Source organism: Mesocricetus auratus, unplaced genomic scaffold (assembly GCF_017639785.1).
Source record: "Mesocricetus auratus isolate SY011 unplaced genomic scaffold, BCM_Maur_2.0 Super-Scaffold_100014, whole genome shotgun sequence".
Taxonomy (NCBI): domain Eukaryota; kingdom Metazoa; phylum Chordata; class Mammalia; order Rodentia; family Cricetidae; genus Mesocricetus; species Mesocricetus auratus.
The window spans coordinates 30,534,160-30,546,886 of record NW_024429197.1 but is presented as its reverse complement, the minus strand read 5'-3'; the positions used below and the strand labels follow the sequence as shown (position 1 = coordinate 30,546,886).

The window sequence follows — 12,727 nt, the reverse complement described above, 5'->3', positions numbered from 1 at the left end:
CCACCAAATGTCATGGAGCAGAGTCAAACTCTCCCTCTCTGTACTGCCCTATCAAGATTCCTTAGCCAGAAGAGTCAGAAGCATGATAAAAGAACTGTTTTACGCCATCAAATTTTGGGGTAATTTGTAATGCAACACGAATAAATAGACCAAAATACAGTAAAGAATGACAATTGCAAAAGGAAAGTAAATAGCAAGCTGGCCCGCCTTCAAAGGTGTTTAATCAGCCTCTGTCAGGGTGTGTGCCAAGGCTAATTACAACAACCACGGCAAGCACACTGCATTCAGCACTTCAGGAACAGTGGGAGTATTTCTGCGGGTAGGAGAGGGTGACACCGCCTACACTCTTGCCTGTCTGCACTATGGTATCTGATCCTATATCATAACCTTTCAGGCACCCTGTATCAGAAATGTGAATGGTCATCTCCAACAGTTCACCAGTGCCTATGGTACCTGTACTTAATCCCTTCTTTAGAGAACTAGGCATTCTGTGCCAGGTTTTTGTTTGCTTGCCTGTTTTTCTTGCTATGTTGGTTAGTCTGGTCTGGAACTCCTGGGTTCCATGAGTTCCAGTTACTTCCTGCCTCAGCCTCCTGAGTAGCTGGCAGTTAAAAAAAAAAAATGCAGGTTACACATTGTGGTCTGAATTAAAATGCTCCCCATAGACTCATAGGAAGTGGCATTGCTGGAGGTGTGGCCTTGCTGGAGGAGGTGTGGCCCTGTTGGAAGAAGTGTGTCACTGGGGGGTGGGCTTTGAGGTTTTAGAAACTTAAGCAAGGTCCAGTGGCTCACTGTCTCTTCCTGTTGCTTGAAGATCCAGATGTAGAGCTCTCAGCTGCCTCTGCAGCACCGTATCTGCCTGCATGCTACCATGCTTCCTGCCATGATGAAAATGAACTTTAGCTCTGAATTAGTCCCAACTAAATGTTTTCCTTCATAAGAGTTGTCTTGGAGCCGGGTGTTGGTGGCTCATGCTTTTAATCCCAGCACTCAGGAGGCAGAGGCAGGCGGATCTCTGTGAGTTCAAGGCCAGCCTGGTCTACAGAGTGAGTTCCAGGACAGTCTCCAAAGCAATACAGAAAAACCCTGTCTCGAGAAAAAAAAAAAAAAAGAGTTGCCTTGGTCATGGTGTATCTTCACAACAATAAAACCCTAAGACAGATGTCCACAGCAAAAGTGTCAAGCCCCACCCCTACAGTTCATGTAGTCTAGGCTAGCCTTGAACTCTCTAGAATGAGCTTGTACTTCTGCCTCCATTTACCCAATCCTGGGATCACAGATCTTTACTACCACATCTGGTTTGTGCAGCAAATTCAGAGGCAAATTTCTCCACCACCTGAGCTACATCTCAGCCCTCAGTGAACTCAGTATCACTCACATTTCAGCTGTATAATCAGGACCGAATTGAGGCACATGAAATAAACAATTCATCCGTTACCTTCAACAATACTGGACTTGGCAAGGTATCCTGAAGACGATTTCAGAGCGCCACTGAACACAAAGAAACTGGCACCGGTCACTACAACAGACACAGAAATAGATTAGTGAAGACAGATCACTGAGATGGGCATTGGGAATAATATGAGGCATTTGGAATTCCAAATACACCACACAGAAAACAAAGCACCACCATGTGCAACTAACCAATTAGTTCAAATGCTGTCTGTGAAAAGTTTTATGACACAATCAATCCTACATTCTGCAAGACACTTTTTCAATCAAGAATCAAAGAATTTTACAAATAAAACCTTAATGGTCCTAAGGTTAGCTTGGCTTGTAGCATATTTCTGAAAGAAATGTTTACTGGAACACAGCTAGTTCCATACATTTACATATTTCCTTTTGGGGGGTGTAGTTTGGAGACAGGCTTTCTCTGTGTAGCTTTGGAACCTGTCCTGGAACTCACTTTGTAGACTGCAATGCACAGAGACCTGCTTGCCTCTGCTTCCCAAGTACTGGGATTAAAGGGGAGCACCACCACTGCCCAGTCCATCCATTTACATATTTTCTAAAGCAGTCTAGTACTAGAACGCTAAAAGGAGCAGCTGGTAGCAAACACTGTCAAGTCTAAACTATTAATCACTGGGCTCTTCATAGACTTCTAGATTTTTTTTTCATTTTTCAAGACAGGGTTTCTCTGTGTATCCCTGGCTGTCTTGAAACTTATCTGTAGACCAGGCTGGTTTCAAACTCAGAAATTCACCTGCTTCTCCTCCCAGCACTGATTTAAAGGATTAATGGTGTGCACCACTACCACCACCACCCCGACAGATTTTCTATTTTACAACTGAGTATATACTGAAGAGGTTAGAAATAAATACCCATTGAAAAGCAAAACAGGTCTGTTAGCTACTTATCTGCCAAGCAGAATTATTCTGTTTGTTTGTTTTGGTGTTTTTAATCGCTTTTTTGAGACAGGGTCTCACTGTGTAGTTCTGGCTTTCCTGAAACTCACTATGTAGACCAGGCTGGCCTTGCCACAGAGAACTACATCCTCTGCCTCCCAAGTGCTGGGAATAAAGGCGTGCGCCACCAACACTTGGCTTTTCCTACATCTTAAACTGGACTGGACTAACCCACCTTCCTTCTGGTTGTTCTAATACATCTAACAGGCAGTGATCCATTCTTTGTCAGACAGGAAGGCACAAGGTAAGCATCCTACCTCTGGACAACTCTCAGAATTATAGAGCATGTCTCAAATTGAGCCAAACTGGTTCCCTGTAACACTTGCCCATTGGAACTGGATTTGGGAAAAGTCAAACACCATCGTTTTTCTCCATCCACTGTTGGGTGACTGAAACTTATTTAATACAGCTTTCCCAGATTTAAGACTTTTTTATGTGAATAACTTATTTATTTACTTATTTTTGTTTTGTTTTGAGACAGGGTCTCTTTACATAGTACCACGCTTGACTACGTAAACATTTCAAGCCACAGGACCCGAGAATATTTTGGGTACCACCATCTGAACAGGGCTTCTTGAATTTGAATGTGCTTCAGGGCCACTTGGGCATCTGTAAGATCCACCTCATGAGCAGTCTTCCTTTGTAAGTGGTGAGACCATACTCCAGACAATACTAAACAAAGGTCTTCCCTCAGCTGCAAACACTGCTACACACCTCACTTTCAGATATCAATGTTGCCTCGTCAGTATCCGAACAGTTCTTTTCTTTTAAAAATATTCAATGTTATTATTTAACCTGTGTGTGTGCCTCTGTGCACTTGAGAGAATGCAGGTGCATGTGGAAGCCAGAGGCACTGGATGCTGGTGGAAGCGGAGTTACAGGTGGCTCATACTTAGCCTGTGCGAGTACAGGGCATTGTACTAAGGTCTTATGAAGAAGCTCTAGGCACCAGGCAGGGTGACACACACCTTTAATCCCAGAACGAAGGAGGCAGAGGCAGGTAGGTGGATTTCTGAGTTTGAGGCCAGACAGCCAGAGCTACACAGAGAAACCCTGTTTCAAAAAACAGAAAGAAAGACAGAAAGAGGGAGGGAGGGTGAGAGGAAGAGGGAGGGGGGAAGGGAAAGAGGGAGGGAGGGAGGGAAGGAGAGAGGGAGTCTTATTATGGACTCTTAACTGCTGAGCCATCTTTCTAGCCTAAGCGTTCTTTTAAAATGATTCCCTCTATAACAAAGATCATATTTGCAAATTTGAAGGCTTAAAGAGACAGACAACCATTTGAGTAGGGAAAATAATTCTGAAAATATAATTGAAAAGATCAATTTGTAGTTACATATCTACTGGAAAGTAAGTGGTAGGGACCAGAGATATTCAATCCTTTAGCAGAAACACCTTCCACCGTAAAAAAGTCACTATGCCAGGTGGCACGAGACTTCAGTCCCAGCGCTCAGGAGTCAAAGACAGGCAGATCTCTGAGTTCAAGGCCAGCCTGGTTCACGTGATGATTTTCAGGCCAGCTAGGAATACATGGAGGGACCCTGCCTCAAAACTATAATAATTAAAATAAAACAGGGGTGGAAGATATTGCTCAATGGTTAAGAGCATTAACTGCTCTTCCAGAGGACCCACATCATGGTTTGCCACTGTGTGTAACTCTAGGTCCAGAGGAGCCAATGCTCTCTTCTGGACTTTGCGAGAACCAGACACACATGTGGTGCACAGACATACATGTAAGCAGGACATCCACACATGTTTAAATAATAGTGAAAATAAATAAATAAAAATAAAACCCCTCCAGTAGTTCACCTCCTTACCTTTCCTGGGCTGATTGTGAATACTGATGGCCTGGGTCTGATAGTTTCCATCATCATTCTGCACACACACAAGATGAGAATCTGCCTTTTCATTGAAACAGGCACCTCCTGCCAGGACATGCTCATTAGACTTGTTCATGGCTTTCATCATCTGCAACCAAAGGAAGCATTGGGTTAGTTTTATTCTACAAGAATGAGCAATTTTCCTTTTAAACAAGATAAAACACCAGCTTCTCAAAGACAAAAAGTCAGTCACAGCTAGTTTAGAATACAAAAGTTCCCTGTGCATGTTGGTCATATAACATATGCACCTTTTGTACTCATTTGCTTTCTTTTTGTCGTTGTTATTGTTTGAGACAGGGTCACACTCTGTATAAGGTCTAAAACTCCTATATAAACCAGGCTGGTCTTGAACTCATAGACATCCACCTGCCTCTGCCTCCAGACTGCTGGGATTAAAGGTATGCACCACTATGCCCAACTTTTTTGTCTTTTCCTAGTTGCACTGAATTCAATTAACGTAAGCTAGTTCAGTTAAGTGTAGTAGTTGCTGCTATTCACTGCATTCTCTGATCTCTAATGATGAGCACACCCTACATACTTGTGTACACATTTATACATTCTCTAACACGCACACACAAGGGAAGGTAGCAGACAGAGACAGAGAAGAGAGGGAGGTATCTATGGAGAGGGGGAAGGGGAAGAGAACTTAGGTCTCCTTTTTTTTTTAATGACTGTATGGTGAGACCTTACCAGTGAACTTTGTCTCAAGTCTCCTCCAACTCTTTACTTATAAACTGGATCATCATTCTTTGTAATGGTAGCTCAAACTCTTGTTTATACCCTTGCTTGATAAACTGGTACCCAAACTCCAGGATCCTCAAGTTCTTTAGCACCTGGACAATCTCTATCTCTACAGCCATTGTCAAATACGGCCTTTGAGTGCCAGTCTTTTTGTATATGTGTGTTTTGTTTTGCTTTTAGAAGTGGGGTTTCTCTGTATAGCCCTGGCTGTTCTGCAACTCACCTTGTAAACCAGGCTGGCTTTGAACTCAGCTCTGCCTGCTTCTGTCTCCCGAGTGCTGTACACTACCACTGCCCAGCTTGATCGTCAATCTTGTTCTCTGTCAAGATGTCGTTTTCTGCCGGGCGTTGGTGGCGCACGCCTTTAATCCCAGCACTCGGGAGGCAGAGGCAGGCGGATCTCTGTGAGTTCGAGGCCGGGCTGGACCGATAGCCTCCAAAACAATACAGAGAAACCCTGTCTCGTAAAAACCAAAAAAAAAAAAAAAAAAAAAAAAAAAAGATGTCGTTTTCTTTGAGTGTTATGAGACCCACAAAGGTAGGGAGGTGCATGCGTGTGTATGTGTGTGTGTGTATTTATTAAGGGACACTATGGGGAAAACAGACTCACAGATAACCAGTTGCAAAGCCATTCATTCTGCCCAAGAGAACTGAGAACTGGCCACATGCTGCTTCACACCACCTGACTAAGTCTTCACAATCCAAGAGAGCACATGACTTCTATCCCTCTCCTTTTAAGAGATCTCATCCATAGACAAGAGGCCACGCCCTAAGGCCGGTACCCCAAAGCTATTGGCAGAATGAATTCCCACAACATTTTAGGGGCTCTAAAACCAGGATTCCAGTTCTGGTCATAAAATTTGATTCTATATTTAGGCTTTTCATGGTCTTGTTTACTTTCAGCATATCTGAAAAGCAATGACCACAAAGTCATTGCTACAGGAAAAGTCAGGCTGAGCTTTAAGTGACTATTAAAGCTTCTTCACAAACTTTTTCAGGGTCATAGTTGGAATGTTCTTCATGTTGAGGTTGACATCTTACAGACCAGATCCACTAGCTTTCATTTACTACAGAGTGTCCTTCTACATCTGTGGGACAGGATGGTTCCTCAAATACTGGCTTCGCTTTCTCACCTCTGACCACATTCTATACAGGCCTCTTGCCATTTTTGCTGTTGACTGTTTACTCATCAAACGTTGATCCTTGAGGAATGTCTGTACTCCAAGGACAGTTGCAAGTTTTCAGAATTCAATGTCAGAGCAGAGGTGCTGGTCAAAGATATTTCTAGATTTTAGGCCCATGATCACTCCCCACTTCCTTTTCTTGAGACAGGATTTCATGTTTAGCTCTGGGTGTCCTGGAACTCTCTCTGTAGACCAGGCTGGCCTCAAACTGAGAGACCAACTTGCCTCTGCCTCCCAATTGCTGGAATTAAAAGCTTGTGCCACCACGAGTTAGATCACTTTTTCTTTTTTATGAGTTTCTATATAGCCTTTTCTTTAGGGATAACCCCTGCCCTTGTTTGTTTTTGTGTGTGAAGGGCACAAGTCCTTCCAGAGTGTCTCTGTTCAAAGACCTCCCTTCCCAAGAACATGAGGGGTTTCTCATGGTAAAATGAGTTGATGGCTGCTTCCTGTCTGGTCTTTCTGTTGGAATCCGGCTGTAGTACTAGGGGTCTAAGTCATCCAGACCACTTGCAAATGGTTCAGTTCCTCTTCTGAGAATTTGCCAAGTTTGCCAAGAAGTTCATCTTTATCAGTATTCTCTTCTCTTTCCTTCCTTCCTTCCTTCCACATACAGTGTTCTGGTATGTATGCCTACACACCAGAAGAGGTTACCAGATCTCATTATAGATGGTTATGAGACACCATGTGGTTGCTGGGAATTGAACTCAGGACCTCTGGAAGAGCAGTCAGTGTGCTTAACCTTTGAGCCAACTCTCCAACCCCTTTATCAGTATTCTTGCTTTTCTCCAGCTTTTTTTTTTAATGTACAAAGAGCTAGCATGATCTCTTCCATTAGCTAGACGGTCTTAAAAAACCCATTCAAGGAAGGTCATTTAGTCCAACCTAATAGAGCCTTTGTCCTTCATGTACTGGAGGAGATACTGGTGGGGCATGTTCAGTCACATTTCCAGGTCAGGATGTGGTGATCTGAACAGACATGGCAAGAGCAAGAACTTTTTTTATGGTGACTCCAGTAGAGCTGTTACTTGCCTTCAGAAGTTCAACATGGGGAAAAGAGAGCTCTCTCCGGGTCCTTTTGAAAGTGGGATGCTAATGGTGTGTGTGTGTGTGTGTGTGTGTGTGTGTGTGTGTGTGTGTGATGTGGTGTGCATTTGTGAGCATTGAGGACAAGGGAGGACAGTGAGTGTTCTGCTCTATCACTTCCCATCTTGTTCTCTTGAGGCAGATCTCTCACAGAACCTGGAACTAGACTGGTGGCCAGCAAGCCCCAGAGACCTTGTCTACATCCCCTCACAACACTGGCATTGCAGGTGTGTATATGACCACACCTGTCTTTTCACATGGGCTTAGCAGACTGGAACTCAGATCTTCATTCGTGTGCTGTTTTCCAGTCTCCAAGGCTTCTCATTTATACCTTTCTCATGAACCATAAACCTCAAAGAGGGCCAGTTTCCTAAGACTTCAAGCTTCCACTGAGCATTTTACTCATCTTATAACTGGTGGTAAGGGTTAGACAAGCAGGAGCAGCTGCACGACCACCTGATGCACTATAGCTTCACATCTAAATCTTTGCATATACTATCATTGTGCTTCTTCTTATTCTGCCAAAATGAATCACCTTAAAAATCTGGCCCCAAATCATGGCAGTAAACATCTCACTCACTCCTGCACAAAGTCTTTGCCTCCCAATTAGACACTAATGTGCACATCCCCACCTTTGAAATGATACAGCACACATTTTCTCTTTGTATTTTTATATATTCTATCATCCTCATTCAGCCTTGAATAATGACTAAAAAGCAAAGATTAAGCCAGGCATAATGTATTTGAACCTTGGCTTTGCTGACCTCTCTGTCCTATTTCCTCCTCTGTAAAATGAGATTTAAAAATAAAAAGGTATTTATATAACCCACATAGCATACTCCAAAGATCTCCAATTTTACAAGTTATTTGCTCAATCATGTTCACTGCTACTCTACTCACAATAGTTAAGAAATTGAAACAATCTAAATGTCCTTCAACTGATGAATGGCTAATGAAAATGCGGTACACACACATACGCATATGTGCATGAACACACACACAATGGAATACTACTCAGTGGTAAAGAAAAATGAAATAATGAAATTTGCAGGTAAACAGAACTATAAAATATTATACTGAGTGAGGCAATCCAGACCTAGAAAGACAAACACGTGTTCTCTCTTACTTGTTGAACTTAGCTCCAGACCTTTAGATGTTAAGTATATACCTGGAACAATTAATACCAGGCATAGTATTTTGAATAAGATGTGCCCATATTCTTGGGCATTTGAATATCTGGTCCTCAGTTTGTGGCACTATGCGAGTAGGATTAGGAGATATGGCCTGGATGGAATAGGTAAGTCCCTGGGAAGGCAGGCTTTGTCATTCTGTTTGCTCTTTGTTTCCTGATTGCTATTTGAGGTGTAAACTCTCAGCTTTGTTCCTGCCAACAACCCTGGTACTTGATGCAGGCTTCCCTGCCATGATGATGATGGGACTCTTATCATAGATGTAAGCTCAAAATAAACCCTCCCTTCCATGAGTTTCCTTGGTCATGGAGCTTAATCACAGCAATAGAAAAGTAACTAATACACCAGGCAAGTAAAACAGGACCATGGAGCAGGAGGAGCTAGCTCTACAGGCTCTCTGAAGGGAAAATAGGCTGTGAGGGGACTTGTCTGCAGAAAGTGGAGGGGGGGAGCACAGAGGAAGATACAGGGAGGATGGATAAATAATTCTAAGCATGTTTGAAAAAGTCATAGGGAATCAAGTTATTTATGTTTACTTATAATTACACATATATAATAGACACATACACATATATACACACACATTAAATGAAGTTACACCACTTGGGATGACAGTGCTCCCTCAAAAGTCATAGACTACCAAAAATACCAATATCAAAACGAAGAACCTCCTTTTGAGTGATGGTCAGGGGAGACCAAGAAACCCCAAATAATATAAACAATCCTATGGTTCTTGGTTGCATACTAGAAATCAAAGGTAAGACCCTATTGCTGAAGTCACCACACATTGCACAGAGGCCTTACAGGAATTAAACTGGAACTAGCTGACCTAGAAGATTCTGTTCTAAGGACTAGCTCTCATAGTATCAGAAAGAATTATGCCAATGGAGAGAAGTAATCAATAATCCTTGCCAGTTGTAACATCTATGAACCATAACAATGACCAGAATGCACTGCAAGGCATTCTGAAAAGTGCAGTGGTGTTACTTATATCCTGAGGGTAACCAACAGATGCCTAATTGTACTTAAGACCCATTCAGTAGAAAGGAATTCATGTCTGACTTGGTAAATCTAGCCCATTACTTATGGTAGTGAAGCTAAGGAACCTAGAGAGATTCTACTATGCCACTTCCCTAATCCTTAACTACATTCTAAATACTACTATCCTTACACTCACAGACAAGTATAACTGTTACCCCTCATCAAAGAATCTTCTTTTTGCAGCAGAGGAACTGGTCAAAATGCAGAGACCAATTGAATATGGGGTGCTCAACACCAATTGATACATCTACAACACAAATTCTACACCAAAAGCACAGGGAACTTCTCAGAAGGGCAGAAAAATTGTAAGAGTCAGAGGACGATGACATGTGTTGTAATATAGTATTTTCTATATGTTATAAAGAAGCTGCACCCATGAAATCTCAACATTATGGCTACCTAAACAAGACCTAATTGATGACAACACCACTTGACATGTCAATGAATACAGGAGAAATATACATGACCTCACACCTAGATGAAAAGGTACAGGCAATTAATGAATGACTGCTGAAAAGAGGGAGATCACTCCAAGGATGATTTAATCCAAAGTATGAATTTCATAGGTATGAGCTGTATGAATCAGTAAAGTATCTAGAATAGCACCAAACACATAGGCACTTTAAGCATTTGTTTAAAAAGATTTTAAGGCTATAAGAACTGAACCCTTGTGTTCTCCGAAGTAAGAAAGGGGCATAGTTACATACAGTTACTTTGTGAAAGGAGGGATACCATAGGAGTCTAGGACATCTTGCGACAATTGGAATAAAAGTAATGAGATTAGCGTCACAAGGCTAAAAGTGGCAGCAAGACTGAGTTCTGATGAGCAGGGAATAAATACCCAGTGTTTTAGAACCCTGCTATTTCTGCTGGCTGGCAAGCATAAAAGTGGAGTGGCATATTTGTGTGGCAGACACTAGAAGCAGAATACAGGGCACATTCTTGGGGAACCCTTTTTTGTTTTACTTCCCATTTCATTTTTTTTAGTTGAAATTTTTTTCATTCAATATATTTTGCTCATGTTTTTCTTTCCTTTCTCCCAACTTTTCCCAGATTCTCCCCATCTCCCTACCTACTCAATTTTGTTTTTTTCTCTTTAAAAAACAAAGAAGCAAAGATAAACAACGCCCCTCAAAAATGAAAATAAAAATAAATAAGCAAATAAGTAAGACAAAAAATGCCAAACACAGCAAAAAGAAACAAAAAGTGTGTAAAATTGCCATGGAATTCATTTTGTGTTGGTTGACTAATCCTAGGTGTGGGGCCTGCCTTGAAGTGTGGATGATATGCCCAGTGAGACTGCACTGAATAAAACTGATTTTTCTCCTTGCCACAGGGTTCCAATAGCTTCTTGGTTATTGGTAGACCTCCATACCTATTTCTCCCTTTCAGTTCTGGGAATAATGATAATAGTAACAATAAATAGATACAATGAAGAGGACAGGAAAAATCAATCTTGTCTGCCTTCTTTTTAATGCTGCTGAGCATGTCTGTCCTGTTACACCACTGCTGCCACCCTATTAGTATTAAAATCTAGTTTCCTTGTCTTTCAAATCTGGATTGAAGACCAGCAGCTCTAGGAATCTTTCAGACCTTCCAGTGTCATACTGGGACTAGGGCATCCAGTTTAGTAGACAAAGATGCTACCAGGTTCTCAGCCACTCTAGCCTATAGGTAGTCATTGTGAGGCTAACTCCCCACCCCATCATGTAAGCCAATCTAGCAAATCCCCCCCACACACAAAATCTCAGTTTTCTTTTTAGAGAACCCGTATTAGTACAATGCTTAAGGTTACACAACATTCTGATATAAACTAGGAATGGCCTTGTCAATCATCAGCAAACTACAACTGCTCTCATCTGCACTATTCTCTAGAATACCTTGAACCAACTTGGTTTCATTTTTTTTCAAAACAGAACTATCAACTCCTCCTTCCCTGAAAGAAATGTATTCCTTGAAGACCAGAAAACAAAACATTCCTCAGATTTCAGAGCCATATCTTTCCAATAATGATACAAGAACTTTTGAAATTATGATTTTGTAATTTCACACTTCCCTGAAGAATATGTATACTTCTAAACTGAAATAACCCAAAATTCTTAGGTTAAAATCAGAGTGAGAAAGAATCTCAAGATTCTTATTCAGTCTAAATTACTCAAGAAGGGGGACTATATAAGTATCTGATTCTTTATATCACAGCCACAACCAGCACAAATTTCACTTTTCCTCTCTTTACTTTTGAGCAAAAGTTACCAAAACTTTGATCCCAGCTTACCTTTTCTGTTTTGAGACAGAGTCTCATTCTTCTTTTTCTTTCTTTGTATTTATTCTATGTGTCTTTTACATTATGTATCTCAATCCCATTCATTTTTGGGGGGGGTCCCTTTGCATCTGCCCTCCATCCCAGCATACCATCCCCAAATAAAACACAATTTAAGAGGAAAAAAATATGAAAAACTAAAAATTCCATCATGGAAGCTGCAGTGTGACAGAGTCACACAGTAAACCCCTTTATCCACATACCATTACTTGCAAGTGTTTATTTCAAAGAGTCATTGTCTGGTTCGAAGCCTCTGACTTCTACTACACTACAAATGCTGGGCCCTCACTAGGACTCTTCTTGGGTATCCTGTTGTTGCCCTGTGTTGTGGAGAGCCTGTAGCTTTCCATCTACGGGTCAGGTCCCTCCAACAGATCATAGATGGGGTGGATGTTGGGACAGGCCAAGTCATAACCCTGGTTCTGGGCCTGGCAGCTGTAGGGTTGGCTCACCAGTCAGTTCTCCCCTGTCCTCACCACCAGGGTGACCTCTCCAGCATTGCCTGGGCTAATACACCTCTGGTAGCATTGGGGGAGAGGTGGGCCAGTTCTCCTGCTTTTATGCCCTCAGAGTCTGCTCTCCTACCCTTACACCATCAAGGCTACCTCTATTGTGTTGCCCAGGTGAGGTATAGGCAAGGGTGGGTGGGGAGGAGGACACTTTTCCTGTGCCCATGCCATAACATGTCAGATGAGTAATGAGGACAGGGCTCCCTTGGCTCACATCCAACCAGGTCACCCTCACTTCCAACCACTGGGCAACTATGCTGTGTTGCCTAGGAAAGAGGCAGGGCTTTCCTGAGTGCTGCAGCTGCTAAGAGGGAGGGTCAACTCTCTCATCTGTTATAGGTGGTTAAGGGACAAAGGGTAAGGGAGGGTATCTC

At 42.2% G+C, this 12,727-nt stretch overlaps 1 protein-coding gene across 4 annotated transcripts in view; it reads right to left on the bottom strand.

Moving 5' to 3' along the window:
- Zfyve9 (zinc finger FYVE-type containing 9) overlaps window positions 1–12,727 on the bottom strand; it is a 142,412-nt gene that overhangs the window by 14,777 nt on the left and 114,908 nt on the right. For all 4 annotated transcript variants that reach the window (XM_040756993.1, XM_040756995.1, XM_040756996.1 and 1 more), the window contains 2 exons: window positions 4,220–4,370; window positions 1,439–1,519 (listed from right to left, as the gene is read on the bottom strand). In XM_040756993.1, the coding sequence (XP_040612927.1) occupies window positions 1,439–1,519; window positions 4,220–4,370 (232 nt within the window). The remainder of the gene's footprint in view (window positions 1–1,438; window positions 1,520–4,219; window positions 4,371–12,727) is intronic.